The 18818-nt window shown below is 37.0% G+C and overlaps 1 protein-coding gene across 2 annotated transcripts in view; it reads right to left on the bottom strand.

Moving 5' to 3' along the window:
* Nucleotides 1–1644: 1644 nt before the first annotated feature.
* The window catches only part of LOC142344936 (NEDD4 family-interacting protein 2-like), a 316413-nt gene continuing 299239 nt past the window's right edge, over nucleotides 1645–18818 (bottom strand). For both annotated transcript variants that reach the window (XM_075397019.1, XM_075397020.1), the window contains exons 2-5: nucleotides 7795–7846; nucleotides 7481–7702; nucleotides 2942–3050; nucleotides 1645–2747 (exon numbers count right to left, since the gene is read on the bottom strand). In XM_075397019.1, coding sequence (XP_075253134.1) covers nucleotides 2407–2747; nucleotides 2942–3050; nucleotides 7481–7702; nucleotides 7795–7812 — 690 coding nt within the window. In that variant the 5' untranslated portion in view covers nucleotides 7813–7846 and the 3' untranslated portion in view covers nucleotides 1645–2406. The remainder of the gene's footprint in view (nucleotides 2748–2941; nucleotides 3051–7480; nucleotides 7703–7794; nucleotides 7847–18818) is intronic.

The raw sequence follows: 18818 nt of genomic DNA, 5'->3' as shown, positions 1-18818 counted from the left end.
TAAATTTTTGAAATATTGCGGATGGCTGAACCATTTCTGCGCCTCTACTAACTAAGAGGCAAAATGCTCTCACCCAAATGGAAACTCAATTTTTTCTAAACAAAAACACATGGCATATTTATAGTGCTAATGTCATAAAAGAAAATTGTTAGGCATATAACTTCGCCTGACATTGAACTCTGCGGTCTTACGAAAGAAACGCTTTTGAAAGCTTTTCATCAGTGGTTTGGTGGTAAATAACCGCTAATTAAGCATGATTTTTCATAAAGGCCAAACATTCGCATAGACGACTATGATAATTGCCTCAAACTTCGCTTGAGAACATCTAATAAGAAACTGTATCATAACAACTTTGCTACCCAGTTTCGTGACAGGTCGGCTTTGACTATTGCGCATTTACCATTTCATGTGCAATTCTAGTGTTCAAATCTAGGTGCCTATCTATTGAAACAGTAGCTGGTTTCAATGCTGCAAAATATGTTCAAATAGTACCATGTTATGAGATAGAGAACTTAGATATTCCTATTGCAGCCATTGCTGCTCTTATTTGTTAAAATGTTTTCTCAAAAGTCGCGGACGAGGCGTGAAAGTCAAGAGTATGGCTATTGTCTGTTTCTAACCAGGGAGCTCAACTTCAAGTGTGATATTCGTAGATTTCTCAACTTACGGTTCAACGACACACCTGTGTTATCTTGCAACTGTTTGCAGTATCAATAAGCCCACTTTCGAGATTATCAATTCAGCTGACCACAAAAGGCCTTTTTTAAGACTCATCAAACTTCTTTACGAGACTACTTTCATTTCGTTCTTCTGGTACATTACAAGTCAGTGTCCCAAACGAATCAATTAGGGACGATTTGGTCCATTTTATTTACCTTTTCAATTCTAAGAAACGTATTTTAATACATGTAAGAAGGGCCTTACAGTGTAGGACATGCCGACGAAAATCGATTATACTAATTGGTTATCATACCATGTCTTTATCCTGTCGCCAAACGTCACAAGCGCACTATAAACTATACGCAGTGGCGCTAGCTTCCATTTTTGCAATAATCGGTCAGAGCAACCGCTTTGAATTCTTATCACAAAACAAACTTGGAACAAAATTTAAATTGGATTGAGGATTTATCTAAAATTGCGATTCGCGAAATTGGTTCCGGCACCTGGTAATGTTTCGTTAGTTGGTTGGCTATTACATTGCTTTGAGAAATAACTAATAAAATATACACATCTCATAATACAAATTATTGGGAGCATTTGTTCAATAGTCCTATCTGTTTCTTTTGAAACAAAGAAGCCCAAAAGTTAAGTTCACTCTTTCTTCGACAAAGTAACAAAACAGATGGAACTACTTGAAATGGTTTAAGGTTAACAACATCAACAGCAACAACATAAACACGGGGCTGGTAATAAAACTTTCTGAAGCGGTGAGCAGCGCGCGCGCGGGGGGGGGGGGGGGGCTGTTTCCTTTTATTCCATAAGTTTTTGTTTATCATTTAAACGTGAAAGAAACAAATGAGCGCGTTTGCCTTTTTAAATGTTTGTAAATCCTAATAAGAAGTCCGAAGATCTATAAAAGCTACTATATAATACAGTGAAAAGGCATTAAACAAAACTAATTAAAGATAATCAAATTTTACGTCGGGTTAAAAGGAAACAGTTGCAGATGAGAGGAAAGATTTAGTGACAATAGAACAAGCACCGAGGGTAAGTTGGGTGGTTCAGTTTTTTACTCAGAAGACGCTAAACTACAAAACAATAATACATAACTATTTATAGTTTGAAAGAGGGATAAACTGGGAAGAAATGCCGAGGTGGGGTAACTTTTGTGTATGTAAAACAACCCCTCAAAGATTGAGAAATCTCAATAGTTAAGGAAGCTGTTAGAAGAGAGTTAAAACTGTACACGCTATCAAAACAACATTGAATACATTCCTTCTCGCCAATTCTACACATCGACTATAGAAACCGATTGCTCTCAAAACAATATTCTATTTTTCTTTTCAAACAGAATTCAGCTGGTATTTTTGGCACGTAACAGTCGGCTTCCGTTCAACAAAATTCCGTCAAGTGTTGAAACAGGCATTATTATTCTATCAAGTCTTGGAGTAGTTTTATGCTCAGATGATTAATGGAGGAACTGAGGTACGTTTTTGGTTCAGTTCAGCATAAAATTGAAAATTTGTATACTGTTCAACCTAAAACTCTACGTAAGCTGTTGGTCTAAATTTTCGACGACTTTTAATCTGATTCAAAATCTTAAAGCATTGTTTGCTCTCGATAGAACATTATTATCCTAAAATCTGTCCACTGGACAAACTTTCTATCAATAAGCAATCGGTGGCGGTTTTATGTTCAGATATTACACCCTTTATTCACGCTGTCAACTGTTGCATCATTCTCTATTTAGTAGAAATAGAAAAGTGAGAATTGACGTGCAGTGGGTCGTTCCTCGCCCGATTCCTCATTGCTCTGGTTGTCCAGAGATGAATGCGCCCTTTGCTTAGCCCTGACATACAGATAGATGCCCCGAATAAAAATCATACCCCCCGACATGATCAGAAGCCAGGATACCCAGGCATTGAACCAGTAGGTCGTCTGTTCACCCGCATACTGTGAGTGGGAAACCAGGACTGTCCATTTGATCAACGAGAGTCCGAATCCAGAAATGGCGCCGTAACGACCAGCCAGACTGTTGGACACACAGAATGTCAACATGAATCCGACCCAGCTGAACATCAGAGCAACTGAAACAAACATTCATGCAGTGATAAAGCTCAGGTCGAAAAATTTAGAATAAGAATTTTCTAAATCTGACGTTTCAGAAACAAGAATAGTTATCGCTTTTAATGTTTTGCCGAATTGAGAAGAATTTCCAGAAAATGGCAGAAGGAATAGCAAAGTTTTCATTCAATATAAGAAGTGGTGAATGAGTACTAACTCAAGAATGTGAGTAGGAAGATGGAGTCTGATCCGACCTCTAGTTCAGAGTTGAACAAGTTAGCAGTCACTGCTCCATTTAATAGTGCAGAGTAGGGGTTCTCGTTGTCCTGAAACACGCCCAACACCTCGTCCCCTAAGTCTTAAAGCATCACTACCAAAATAAACTCAGCTCGCTCGACACAAAATTAAATTCTCGTGTCGATAAACAAAACAATTGCTAGACGCAAACTTCTTGTAAATTGACTTAAGAGCCTTAGTAGCGTGTTTTCAATCTCAAAATTTAAAAACTATGAAACATTCGAGACATTGAGCTTTTCAAGCTTCAAAATTAAAATACAAAGAAGAACATTGTTAATTTCCTATAATCCACATAAGAATAAAATGCAAATGGTAAAGAGGCAATGTACAGTTAAGAATATATCGTTATGTATATTCCCCGCGCAACCCACAAGTCTTGGATCTCAGAAGACACCCTTAAGGCCATCAACTTGCGAGAGACGATGAAAGCCAGAGGCGCACCCAGACCCAAGATGTCAGCTCAGAGAAAACAAGTGAAACACCTGATGCGGGATAAGAATTTGTATCTGGACGAGAAGACGGCGGCGATCGAGAAGTCCAACGAAATGGGCCACACCAGAGACATGTACCGACTCATCCGGACACATGACGGCAGCAAGAAGAACACGACAGAGACCGTAAAGAGCGCGACTGGTGACTGCATCACAGACACCAATAAAGTCATGACCAGATGGGCAGAACATTTTAGCCAGCTCTTAAACTCAGACGAGACCCCAAAACCCATCAATCAAGCCTATACCCCTCCAAAAATCATGGAAGCCACACCTCAAGAAGCGCCCACCAAGAGGGAAATCACGGAAGCCATCAGAGGGCTACAAAAACGACGTGCCGGGGGCTGCGTACAGATCCCACCAGAATTATATATCGAAGGCGGTGATGCACTGATCGACATGGTAAAGTCGCTTTTAGACAGCGTCTGGGCCGAAGAACGAACACCAGATGAATAGAGGACTTCCATCCTCTTACCATTTCACAAAAAAAGCGACACCCAGATGTGCGGCAACTATCGTGGGACCTCACTTCTTTGTATCGGTTCTTAAGTCATCGAAGCCATTTTATTGAACAGGCTATCTGAGCACTACGAACAAGCAGACCGCAACAATCAGATGGGGTTGAAAAAGAAGCGAGGCTGCCGTGACCAGATTTTTGCCTGGCCCCAAATCGTAGAGCAGCGCAATGAATACAACCGCACGACAGTAATAATATTCAATGATTTTAAAGCAGCGTTCGAAAACGTCACACGGGATGAAATCTGGCAAGTTGCAAAACTGCAAGAACCCCACACGAAGATCTTCAATATCATACGTAACATGTATCATGACTTAGCATTGTCAGGAAAAATAACCTTCTCTCAGACCCGTTCTCAGTGAAGTATGGAGTGCGACAAGGGGGCATCCTATCCCCATTCCTATTTAATTAGCTGATCGACTGGGTACTGAACTCAGCGACCGCAGGGTCTCCGTGCGATCTCCCCAGGTGGACATACTTATCAGCGACCTGGATTACGCAGACATCTGCTTACTGGAAGATAATGTAGTGGATGCTCAAACGCTTCTTGACAGAGTGGTAGCAGCCGCTGGCGAATTCGACCTCAAAGTCAACGAAGGCAAAACCAAATGCATGTTTTCGAATACTAAAACTTCCACCATTTTTTGCAACGGGCGCGCATTGGAAAACGTCACCGATTTCAACTATCTTGGAAGCAAAAAAAAACACAACGGTGACATCACCAAGGATATCCACCACAAAATAAGCAGAGCAACAGCGAATTTCCCGCAACTAAAGAGTTTCTGGGCTAACAGGGGCTTCACAGCGAACGCGAAGAATAACGTATACAAAGCATGCTTTCGTAGTGCTCTCTTGTACAGAGCGGAAACATGGGCCATCAAGAAAGCTGACCCGACAAGACTAGACACCTTTTGAGAATAGTTGCATTCGGCGGTACCTTTGCATGAACCCAACTGCTGATACCACGACGCTGCAAACAACTGCTAAAAAAGACATGTCCACACCCACACTCCTCTGTCAATTGACACTCAAATGGTGAGGACACGTGTTTAATGTTAAACAAGAGGATAACGAAAAAGGCAATGACCTTCAACAAGGCTCCATCCTGGAAAAGACCACCAGGAGGTATCAGAACAACATGGAGGTCAACAGTCGCAGGAGACGTAGAGCCGGTCTGGAAGCCACACCAAATGCGCACTGGAACCTGGAAGAAAACATGGAAAACAACTGTGAAAGAAGTAGCGATGGACCGGTAAAGATGGCGTGCTGTCGTTCGAGACTCACTACGTGTGGCTGGTGATGGGTAGCAATGCCTGATACCATGATGATGATTATAAAAAACTGAAGAAAAAAACCATTAAATAAGTTAAAGAAATTGGCATAAAAAATATAAATTGAATTTCTTCAATGACATCTTGCACATTACTCGTGGGTCCATCAAAAACTCCTTCCAAAAATGTTCTTTCAATTCTTTTTTCAAGGAAGCTCTCATCGTTGGTTTAAATCGATATTAGAAGGCAGGCAATTATAGATTCGAATGGCTAGTGCAACAAAACAATCAACTAAAAATATATTGCTCCGCTATCTCAAATGTAAATTTCTGTCACCCGTCATGATGTATTTTGATGGTAGAGAGAGAGATAGAATCATTTTTATAAAACGAAAGATCGTTATTGAGAAAGCAAAAATTGCGCAACGATATTTTAAGAGAAAAAAGGGTTAAATTTTCTAACGAAGTTTGAGATATGTGGGCCGATCGTACGTTCTCCTTTTAAAACAGGTTTCTAAGGTTTTTAAAAGTTCTGATAAACATTTTTTTGCAACTCCGCCAAAATTAAAGCTCAATAGTTGACGTGAGTTATTACAATTGAACTGATTATTGTAATTTTTGTTTTCTCGGGTACGCTTTTACTTAGTATATTCAGAACTTTTATTCCACAAGCCTTTCAGAGTGACATCCTTTTCACTTCATCATATTTTTGTTTGCCATCAATAACTACGCCAAAAAACTTCACACTGGTTGAGTCTGCTATTTTTTGTTGTCAACATTCGAAAAGGTAAACTGTTAATCACTTCTTGCTGCTGATTACTATATACGGTCTTTTGTTTAATCACCATTAACCGGGACTATGTCAAAAACCAATAACGTTAGAGATGTTATTTTCAAGTTTATTTGATAAGTGTTCTTCACTGTTGGATGTAAAAAAAATGTCGTCAGCATACTGCACAACGGACAATCTTATATAATCTTTGCTAATTAGGCTACATAATTTTTTTGTTGAATTCCTATCTTATTTGTTCTGTAGACTTTAAGATAGCATCAATTGTTGAAACTTGTTTTCTCTAACCGAACTGACTGATAGACAGTAATTGATCCCTTTTCAAGAAAACTGTTATTTGCGAACTAAACTGCTTTTAAGAGATTTTTAGACAAATAGAAAGTTACAGAAATAGGTCTATATATGAGTGGGTCTTCGGGATTTCCTTTTTTGAAAAGCGGAGTTACATAGGCAATTTTCAGATGTTTAAGAAAATTTCCTTCTGTGATGAAGGCATTAACCGAGCACAGACAGAGTTCAGTACTTGTTGTGTACAAAGAAAAAAGCCAGTTCCGTAATAAAACCCTTAAAATGTTCAGAAGAATAAAATCGGCAAAATAGCTGTTCTGCGTTTAGAGCTAGCTCGTTTCATTGAGCGCTAATTCAACAGAGAATGTTCGTTTAGATTTCATCATCTACAGCATTGCTCGACTACATGATCAATATTTTATTGAGCAATGGGACAGTTACAGAGACTAGCTGATCAAAATACAATAATGGTAGAAACATTCATTAGTCTGATTTTCCTCAATATTTCTTTAAATAGAGTCCAATTGAGAGAAGTCATGATAATTTTATTGTGAATTTAGATATCTGGAGCTATTATGCTTCATAGTAGATCCAGATATCTAACTAAAAAAACGTCAATTAAGAGAAAGCCCCTCCCCTAAAAGGGTAGTCGGTCAACTCGGGGGCAGCAAGTCAACTCCTATGTGTATTTATAAATTCTGACAGTAGTCAAAAATTGAAGCATCAGATGCAAAGGATAAAGAAAATAAAGCATCAGAATTATGAACAAGATAGATATGGTAAGTAGCAATTAAAGTATAATATGCAGTGATTTTGAATCAAGATTAGAAAACATATCAAGATATCTAACTAAGGTATTGCAGTTATGACGATTTCCATAGCATTTTAGCCGTTCGTGTTAAGAAACGAAAGTAGCACAAAATTTCAATACCTGTAAGTACTTGAGACATTAAAACCGGAAGATCTCTTTTCGAATGTTGGTTCAACTTTGTACAGCTTTCAAGTGAAACCACTTTTGCCTTTCTGTGAAAAAAAAACTAGGCTGGCAAAGTTTCCTAGCTCCACTAAAAAAGTCTTAGAGTTAACAGTAAACTCTAACTTACTCTGTCTTCTTCGTCTCGTTTAATTCTCTCAACCTCTTCGTAAGTTGGCAAGTCATTGTTGTCTCCGTAAGGAGGAGGCAACATCACAAACTGCTCGCCTTCTTCACTGTTTTTACCTGCATCGTGTTCAGGTAATTCGGTAGTCCTTGACGAGCTTGCAACTTGTTGATCTTCATGGTACGCAGGAGCAGGAACATCGGATTCTGGTTCCTCAGATGGAATCTGTTAAATAAGATGATGAGGTCAAGGGTATCAGATGCAAAAATCTTTCTCAGATTTCTCCATTTAATTCATACAAATAAGCCAATACTTACTCTCATATACTGAGTCATCTCGGCAAAAATTTTACTTAATCATTAAGTATCTGAAAAAAAGCCAATTGATGAATCTTTGGCTAAATCAACATCGTTTCCTGAAGCGAATAGTTTTGTCACAAAATTTGGAGGGCAGGAAGGCCAGACCCTCTGCCGCTAGGGTCATTAAGTTTCTTGCAGACAAACGAAAATGTCCCTTGCGCTTCCTTCAAGTTTTATGCATAAGTATTAGCAGTAGTATTATAGGATTTAGCAACACTAATGCATGACACAGTCAGAGTATTTTCCAGCTGTATGGGTTATTTTTGTCTTATTAGCCACAAAAGTATTGTCAGAAGAAGAAGTCCTGATTTTCATTGAACTAGATCTTGAGGATTGGAATGTTTGTCGGTTAGCCTTATTGGTTCCTTGGTTATGATAAACTAACTGCGATGCAATAAGCGAAAAGTATAAACAAGGGGATGACTATGCGGATGCCAACTCGATATCAGGCGAGCGATGCAATTGCAGCTTTCATTCAACTGGTTATGCTGTGATCCCGCTGGACATCTATTCTTTTAAATCAGGTTGTAACAATCTTATGTATCTCAGTGATAGTTTCAAGAATTCGCCGAAAAATGAAGCATTTGTAGACTTGGATACAGCAGAATTTAAGTCAGACGTTACAAAAAAGATCGCAAGTTACTTCGTATGCGAAACCTGAAACTTCAAAACATAGTAGCAGCCCGTGCGCAATAACGCTAAAATATTAGTTCAAATCATAATTTTGACTAAATGTGAATGCATAGGGCAAAAAACATTTTGTGCATGACAAAACGAAATTTGCAAAACCTCCACAAGAGGGATACTTATGGTTAGGGAAAATTCGGAATAACCCTAAAAATACAAGAACATGGACAAAATCGAAAAATCCGGAATAGGAATGTTTTTAAGTAAATTGATAACAGATGTAAATATGTGTTGTAAATAGGCTAAATATTGTATATAAGGAAAAATTTTCGATTGAATTTTTTAGAATGTTTCCTAGAATTGTTTTAATTGTCATCTCAGACAAATGTAAATAAGTTTTCACTGTTTTAGTGTTTTAGCGAGTATGAATTTTTCAAAAAAGCAAGACTAAATCTAATGATAAGCCAACTATTTTTCTACAATACAGAGGCAACCTCACTACAACGCGAAAATTAAGATCGTGCCTCCCCACCCTGAAATCATCCTTTGATAGAGATCTGAAATCCCACGTGGTATATGAAATTAAATGTAATGGATGCGGATCCATCTATGTTGGGCAAACAAGCCGGCATGTTACCACAAGGATAACAGAACATCAAAAGAAGGATTCACAGGTGGGTCAACATCTAGTTGAATGTCGTGGCGCCACGAATGACATTGAATGGAGAATTCTGGACGCCTGTCGGTCAGTAGAAAAACTAATGATCATCGAAGCTATATATATCAGCAAGCTGAAGCCGGCACTAAACACACGCGACGAATATAGGGGGAGGGAACTCACGCTAAAATATTAGTTCAAATCATAATTTTGACTAAATGTGAATGCATAGGGCAAAAAACATTTTGTGCATGACAAAACGAAATTTGCAAAACCTCCACAAGAGGGATACTTATGGTTAGGGAAAATTCGGAATAACCCTAAAAATACAAGAACATGGACAAAATCGAAAAATCCGGAATAGGAATGTTTTTAAGTAAATTGATAACAGATGTAAATATGTGTTGTAAATAGGCTAAATATTGTATATAAGGAAAAATTTTCGATTGAATTTTTTAGAATGTTTCCTAGAATTGTTTTAATTGTCATCTCAGACAAATGTAAATACATTTTCATTTTATCTTTTAACAATTTGTAAAACAGTTTTAACCTGACGATGAACGTAAAGTTCGAAAACGTTTGTTTTAAGTATTGGAAGTAATTTTAATTTGACAAATTCGTTTCTTTTACACGTCTTTTGCTAATTTGGATAATTGAGCGTGGTACTTGTTTAAAATGCAAAATCATAAGTTAAATTATTAAGTAGATTAATGTTGAAGAAACGTTTGGTTAAATAAATTAAGATTTAATAGAGTGGCTAGCTCTGCCGGTAGGTTTGATGTTCAATGAATGATTTGAATCCTTGCTTTGGTCGGTACCCAATATCAGTTCTATCAACGTGGTGAACTAACCATTTCAATAAAGAGTTGACAGTTTTGTTGATTTGGTTCGAAGCCCGAGCTTTGTCTAATCAATGCTCTTTTTTCTTTTCTGATGAAAGAAGAAGATTGAATTAAGCATCAGATCACACTGACAAATTGTCCAAATTATTTACAGATTCAGATAAACATTAAATTTAATTGTTTAAGAGTAAATAGAACTTTTGTAAAGGTGTCAAGTTTAAAAAGTGACTCCAATAAAGAATACTTTTCTTTTCTGACACCTATCAACCTTGTTTCAGCCATAAATAGGGTAAAAAATCAAGTTTTAAACTAAATCTTTAACCTTGAAACCCAAGGTTTTTAGTACACCTCCTTTATATTTAAGTGACACTCACAAAACAAAATAACACTGAAGTAAAGCTCAACTGACTATGTCATGCACCCAGTAGTCTATCAATCAATTTTTTTGCTTCAGAAATAATAAGCGGGGTTGCGATCTACAAAGACGGAACAGTGAGTCCCTTATATGAAACATCACAGCTTCGTATGTAGATTTACCGCAAAAATACATGCTCAGAGCGTCGTCAAACAGAAACAAGGCACTGTAACTCCTTCAGTGCTGCGTCATAAAATTTAATTTGTTATGAATCTAGTTTCCCCGCCGGCACTATGGCACTGCGATAACTATCAATGTCAGTCGGCCGTTTGGAACCACGGCACCCTCTGAGCTACAATAAAGCGCTGCGCAGAAGAGCAAAACTTATTCTCGTGCGTATGTAAGTTATTGCGTCCGAGTAGGATACTTTTTTATCAGCAGCTTTGCTGGCTAGTTGTTTTTAACTAAGCGTTGCGGACGGTCCTTCAACCAATGCAGGAAAACACGAGAGGAACGAAGTAACTCTTCTCAAAGTCAAGTTTTCGTTGCTCATGCTTGAGGCACTTCAATGATACATAATATTCGTACGCTTATACGGAGTTTTTCGGCAATGACTTGGCAAGTGGATAAAAGATCTTTACATCGAAGTAAAAATGGTTGAACTCGGAATCCCATAGGGCATTCACTTCAATGTCCCAATTCGGGTTTAATCAGTGCTACTAATTTTGTGTATGAAGGACTCGCCTTAAAGCAACTGAAGAGTTGGCTCAAACTCGACATCATAGCAAACGCCTTGCATGATTTTAGCAAAGGTGTCTCGGATCTTGTTGTGTCTCATGTGTGGATGCCCACCCTTCGCATAGTGGAGAGCATGTGGTAGCGTGAACTTTTCTCCACATGGACAATTAAAGGGCGTATTTTTTGCTTCAATGATATATCTTATGCAAAGCCCGTCTCTGAATTCTGACTTCGTTAGCATGAAGTCGTAACAATTAGGCGGTAGATATGTGAGCCACTTCGGTATTACATGGCGTTGTTTGGTCTGAAGGCTTTCAATAAATCTTTCTTACGCGATTTGTTTATTTTTTTCATGCGTGCGGTCCGTTGTTTGTGTGCAATACGTTAAAATTGGTTGGGATGAGCATTTGCTACATCCTAATTTTCACGAGGAGCGCATGCGGTCACCGAAGTAGCGTACTCCGTTTCGTAGTCTATTGGCTCCTTGATGTTAAGTCCGCCCTCCCGGCTTGGTAGCGAATTCAATCACCGTGCAGATTGAGACTCCGGAGAGCCAAAGAACGACGGTAGAACGTGCTTTTGGATGTTGGCTTCCACGTCTGTGAAGATATGCCGTGAGTTCGGCGTTGTTCTAGACACGAAATTTAATTTTGTTGCACGGCTCTTGTGAAGCATGCGTAAGCGTTTTGATGGGATGGTTTTGCTACCTGCATCAAATTTTTCATCAAACTGGAATACTTTCTAGCTGCAGTTACATTGAGGTTCTCATAGGCCTTCTCACTGCATATTACAGATCCTAGAACGCGGCAGCCGTCAACAATTTCTACTGCCTTCCCCTCAAACAACATAAGAGCTTTGATCTTTGAAGTTTCTTTTACTAGTAATTGACACTTCGGAGTGTTCACGGTGTAGCCAAAATAGCTACATTATGGAGAGACCTATATGAAGAAATAGAGAAAGTCCTCCAGTCGTCTTACCACGTTGCCGTCGTCTGCGTCACGTACGTGTTCTGGACAAGCATTAGCAAGGGCAAGGAGGGTACTCTATATATAGCTAAAGCAATGGGGTCAACTTTATGTGCGCCCTCTAGAGACTGCAGTGTTTTACCTGCGACGTATAATTCTGGCGGGGCTGAAATTGAGTTCCGAACAACAAAACTCAATGCGGGGCAATTTATTTTGATATTTTTAGCTGCCAAGTTACGTTTGAGGCAGTTGAAGGTATTTTTTTCGTCTATAAGGAGAACACTTTCATTTTCAGGTTTTCCATATTGAAAGCACAGAGAGTGAATTGCGTGTTCAATTCTGCAATTTTGGCCTAGGCAAAGTTGTATGTTGCTACCCAAGAAATGGAGGTCATTTTCTTTCCGCTTGATGATGCATTTACCTATGATGCGATGAAAAAATTTTCCTGATCGATTAGGTCGAATACTGGGATTTCTGTTTATAGTGATTAGTCTGCACGCGTTGTTTGGTTCAAGAGATTTGTCAGACTTTTTTAAACTGCCAGACGAACAGGAATTTTAGCTACCGTTTTCGCTATTGTTTCTGGAACTTCTTTGAAACAGGTGAAAATTCTTTTCCACTTGTTACTGTCTAAACTGGACGGTCCGTGGCTGCCATGTGTTGTCAACACTGCATTCTTTACCGACGATACGCCTATGATTTTGAAGATTGCGGGGTAGTATGGGGTTGACATAACCGTGTTTTTGTCATTTATCCAAAAAAATTGACATCATTTTTGAGTTTGTGCGAAGGGTATTGCGAGATGAGTTTAACCAGCTCTTTCCCTGTGGTACCGCGGTAGGCGTAAACGCTAGACTGCACGTTTCTTGGATCCAAATACCTTGTTCGTGACGTCCCAAGTTCAAGCCTTCCAGATTAACTTGGCATCCATTGGGGTTTGAATTGGCTCATGTGCTCCTAAGCAGAGCAAACGGGTAGAACGAAACAAAAAATTAAGAACAGTTTTGAATCTAAAATTTCAATTTGCGCTTTGAGTGAAAACAGCAATTCGATTAGGTTTTTCAAGAAAGCATTCAACGATACAACCTTTCAAAGATGGGTCGGAACTTGCTATGTTCAGGTCCACAGGTCCAGGTGTGAGCGTCAAGATTTGAGAACCAACATGATGAAAATCGTATCTTATCTATTTAATGAGTTTATCTTAACAATTAGGCCAACACAAAATTTGAGGAAATAATGTCGTCGTGTCCTTTGCTTTCCTATTTAACATGCTTACCACAACAATTACGCTGTTTAATAGGTTCAACAAATCAGTAGTGGTGCCTCTATTTGCAAAGGTTTCATTAATTAAAACTGAAAACAGAGCTCTACTTAAACATCATTGCAGACCTCATTCATCTGGTTGGCAAAAAAATGACGAATGTCATTGTATCTGATACGAGTTTTTTAGAAAGGTCAGTCAAAATAAAGCCCCTCCCCTAAAAAGAGTAGTCGCGAAACTCGGGGGCAGCTAGTGAACTCCTATGTACATTATAGATTTTTACAGCAGTCAAAAATTAAAGCATCAGATGCAAAAGTAAAGCATCAGACCTATAGTCAAGAGAGATATGATAAAAAGCAATCAAAACATGGTGTATAGTGATTTGGAATCAGAATGAGAAAAAAGAATATAAAAACATTTAAGACACCATGGAACTAGCGATGGACAATGTACAAAAATAGGTTTCAAAGGAGTTCACAGTTTGAACGTAATGCTGAAAAAGTGAAGGAGTAAAGGACCTATCAGTTAATATGACTTTGGAACTATCATTGAAATAGTAACTATTTGAAATAGTAACTATTTCATTCGCTCCATAAGATCCATAAATTCGAAACATGGTTATAATTTTCCGAAAATTTGAAAAAAAAGATTTCATCAAAAAATTGTTAAACTCGAGCCATTCAAATATAGATAAAAGTTCCATCAGCTCTAGAAACTATGCAGCAGCTTAATATTAAACCTTGGTGGAGGCCCCAGGGCCCCTGGTTCCAGAAAAAACTAAAATCAAAAACATTTTTAGAAAATTTAAAAAAACTGCAAATATTTTGTTTAAAAAATAAATTTGTGACATCAAAATCTTGAAAAAATTCCTATTACATCTAAAAACTCACTAGCAACCTATTATGAAACCCTAGAGGAGGTTTTTTTGCTCTTGAAGCTTGAGAAACCTAAAAAATGACACAAAAAATTGAAAGAAATTGCAAATTTTATCAAAAAAATTGTTATTATTGTTATTTTAAAACATTGGAAACTATTCCAAGGCAAAAAACAGTATTTTTTATAAAACCTCAAAAAGAGTTTTTCAGACCCTTGATGCTAAAAAACTTAATAAAAATTAATTTAAACAAAATGAAAAAAATGCTAAAAATCGCTTTGTTAAAATCTTGAAAAACTTTGCATTTTATTTAGAAACAACGCAGTAACCTATTATGAGGAGATTCCTTGGCACTTGAGGCTGGGGAAACCTGAAAATGACAAAAATTTTCAGTAACTTATTATAAAACTTTTAAGGAGGACTTTTAGCCCCTGGGGCTGGAAAAACATGAATAAAGACAATTAATGCAAAAAAAATAAAACAAAATTGCGTTTTGTCAAAAAACTGCGAAAAGTCTTTTTTTTAAAAACTGAAGCCATTCCATATAAGCAGAGATATATTCGATTATGGTCGTGAAAATTTATTCTGTTCGTTTTCTGTGAGAAAATTTTAGTTCGATAATCTGTCTGAGACAACGGAAGATCCTTCCTCTCGAATGACACAATTTGAAACCGAAAAGTAGTTTGTCAATTAAACTAAACTTTGTCAAACAAAACTAAACTTTGTCAATTTTGGAGTTCTATCCATGAGGAAAGAAATTTTGAGCTATGATTGATGACAATCATTCAGAGGAGATAGAGCAAAATAGTGAGAATATGACCAAACCATTGTGCGTAGAACTGTTTCTTAGGTCAAAAGGATTCTTTTGCTGCATTGTCGTTCGATTATGCCTCGATAAAGTTAAGGCTTATTTCAAAATATCAGGGTAAGGTGTTTGATTGAAACTAGGAACTTGCTTAATAGTCTTTTGAGTCGCTGTTCTCATTGCAACAATTAAATACAAAAACATTCAACTATAAAGTGCAAAAAAATTAAAAACTGATTAATAGAATCAAAAATAACAGAAAGCAAAAAAGAATTTCAAGAAATATCCCTTAACAGAGTTGTTGTTTCACACTATGGAAAAGACCCGGAAATGCAGGATTAATCTGACCCAGACGTTTTTGTCCTTAAACGTAAAAGAATCGTCAGCCTTAAAGAGGGTTTTATCACTTCTTTCAGATTTCTTTCGAAAGAAAAGCAGTAGGCAGTTTTTTTGAGCAATTTGTCGGCGATGTCTTGAAACAAAAAAATCTTTACCTTTTCGACTTTATAAGCATTACATCATCCTGCTTAAATGGATCTTCGAATACTTGGTCTCTATACGTAAGTCACAATCGTTTGAACACCAGTTTTTTTGCATTAAATCTTGAATATCAAACTTGTGAAAAATGACTTGCTTTTGCAGGCAAATAACATAGATCGTTTTTACAGTTTTTCCACTCATTTGATCTGCTTCTTAAAGCAAAAAATTGAATTGTTTTTTGACAATGAAGTTTTTGCTGAGTTTAAGAATACAAATACTAAACTTTTTTTTCACTTTGAGCGAGTGAAATTTTGAAACTTTTTGTGCAAAAATTACCAGCAGAATGATGAGTTTTTGTTAAAAAACTGGTCATTTTTTTATGAAGCTTTCTTTTAGCGTTAAAATGTCTTAGGATTATTATTTTGTTCTTTATAGGGCAAATTCTGGGAAACTTTTTTCATGGCTGTGTTCAGGACTGACAGGCCTAAACAAATGTTTGATGAGTTTTCAAATTTTTGTTTCCTTTTTAAGATCTCTTGACATCGGAAAGCTAAAAAAAGTGTTTGGAATTGATAAATAATCCTAATTTTGTCTGCATTTTTCTATTGCTCTAAGTTCAATCTAAACTTTATTGTTTTTATACTTTAATTTCTGGCTCAATCTTGTTGATAGTTAAGTCATTAACTTAATCACCTCTAAAGGTTATCACTAAAGTTCTCTTCTGAAATTTTTTTCTATTTCAGCAAAATCATTACTAACTCACATTAATGCTTTCGGTTCTGCAACGTCTTTGTTTCATTATATCTACAGTTGGCAAGTAAATAATAATACTAATAAAAAAAGAATATCTATTGCCTGTAGGCCATTTTTCTACCAAACCTGAAAACTGACGTTCCTCAGTTTTAACCTGTCTGGTTCCTTTGATCTTTTCCCATTTTTTATTATTTACTTCAGTAAAAAAATTATATCCAGACTTGAGTCTCAGAGAATTTCAGTGCTCAAACAGCACATTTCAAGCGTAAAAACTTAATTCAGTTCTGAATCCTTGCATCTCAAACATTTTTTTAAAGTTTTTTTATGTGCAGTTTTTCTTCATTATGATTATACTGAGGTCATAGAGTTCGCACAGACTACACTTCTCCTGTATAGTCTGAAAATTACTCATACCCCAAAATTAAGTTTGAGCAGAATAACGTCATTTTTTTCAGCTTATAAATGGTAATTACAATAAAAGTTTACACACTATTTATACACAAGCTGGTTTTGCGCAATTACCACAAAGCCCGTTTAGTCTAGTAGATGCAACTTGCTACTGGAACTAACCGTAACAAGTACCCACGGAGGAGTTCGAGCCCTATATAAAGGAAACCTTGTTGGCAGGAGTTAAGCTGAACATATTATTTTTCTTGTAGTAAATTTTAAGAATCAAGACTAGTCAGTGTAAATTGTGGCATGAACAGAGTACTGGCCATCCTAAAAACCAGAATGTATCTAGACTGATTCAGCGCTGATTTACTCTGCCACCAACCTCCGGGTGGTTGATCTCCATTATTAATAAAGCTCGTAGAGACCTGTGATCTCCTGTCTTACTAAATAAATTTTTTATTCGCTACATTATCTGTATTTAGCGGTAAATGGTACACAAAATTTCAAGTAATACATAGCTAGCAATATAGAAATTTGGATGAGCTTGACAACATAATCTAGGAAAACAAAAAGTACAGTTTTTGTGCATATTTTTGAACAAAATTTGCTTTGGCGAATTTCATTGAGATTTTAATTGTACTTCTGGCAAAAGCTGGCCAGAGGACTTCAACTTCTGGCCAAAACTTGTCTGAAGTTAAATCAGTAAGTTGAAAACTTGCTGAAGCGCTTTTGTGCACTCCTTTTCTCAATTTTCTCTTTTTATTTTAAGGCTTTCGTTTATGCGACGTTTCATATTTGTGCGATATTGTAATATATGAGGTTAGCTTTATAAACGAAAACATTTTGGAAGCGTTGAAAGTGAAGAGACAGTTGGATAGAATAATCCATTAGAAGAAAAAGATGCTATTTTTTTGATAAAAGCGGCAGAATAAAATCTGTGTCAATGTTCATGTTTGTTAAACCAATATGAAGGTCAGGCTAAGCTATCGCCTGTAATTAGATAGCAAGAAAGTCAATATGTTCTGAATAAATTTTTTAGGCAGAAAAAAATGCAGATATGCAGTTATTTATTAGTTAAACAGTTAAATAGCTTTTTAATAGTTTTATATTTGTTTATTCTGTGTACTTTTATTGTTTAAAAGTGTAAAGTGTTATAAAATGAAGTGAGTCTCTGACTTTAAACTTCATGATTTTAAGACAAACTGGTCGCACCAGAAAGCTTTCCTTCAATTGCATGAGCACTTGAAGAATTCTATCGTGCAGTTACAATGTATAGTGCCTACAAGGATGTATATTAAGACGTGTTCTGAGCTTACCTTTATTAGGCTACTTCTGGAACTGTCTTATGGTTGTCTCAAGAATAAGGTGTACTCTTAAGGCTTACCTGACTAACTAAAGTTCTATATTTCTAGTCTGTTACTCTTCTATCTGAGCTTCAGTAGACAGTGCACGGGCCCCAATGCTAAAGTCTAACGTATATCTCAATACAAAACAAGAGCGGAGTAGAGAGAGAGAAATATACTTTATTATTATATCAGGTGGTGAACTGGTACTGACTAAATAACTTTCTCTTCTGAGAAGAGGGGTAAATGGGTAAACATCTAAAGAATAAAAAGGAAAAGATATTATTCCCTTTTTATCCAATCAGGGAAGAGCATTTTCAGTCTTTATTTATTTAAATAATAAAGTCTTACAAATAGTTCTTTCTGGAAGTCATATTTGACTCCATCTTTCCGGGGTTTCGAGTTTTTTGAAAGTCTCTTGTACTTTATAATAAGTCAATTTCTCTTTTTTCTCTCTGGAGGATTTTCTTTCTTTTTTGAAGTGTGTTGCTTGAGATCGGTTCGTCTGCAAGTCGACTCCTCGACATGGGTTGCCCAAAGAGCAAAGAGTGAACATCAACAACCACAAAAGTATCTATTCCATTACCACGTCCAGTGGGTGAAGATCCTTTCGGGTAGGTCCGGTGTTGATGCTTGAAGGTGATCCCGATGTCCAGTGACTTGACTTACCTGACTTACCTGAATTGGTTTGTTGTTAGGTGTTAGAGGTTTAGAAAAGTTTTTCTTTATTATAACCTGTGTTGGGGTTCAATGTTCTGTTATACGTAGTATGCCTTCCGGTTGGAAAGAAAATAAAGATTTATATGATCTGTGTTAAGTATATTTTGTTATTTGTTTATGGAATTCGACGGATCAATTGAGGGTAGTACTGGCTAGGTCACCACAAGG

The sequence above is a fragment of the Convolutriloba macropyga genome, chromosome 8 (assembly GCF_964194025.1).
Source record: "Convolutriloba macropyga chromosome 8, txConMacr16.3, whole genome shotgun sequence".
NCBI lineage: Eukaryota > Metazoa > Xenacoelomorpha > Acoela > Convolutidae > Convolutriloba > Convolutriloba macropyga.
This window is presented reverse-complemented; position numbering and strand designations above follow the sequence as displayed.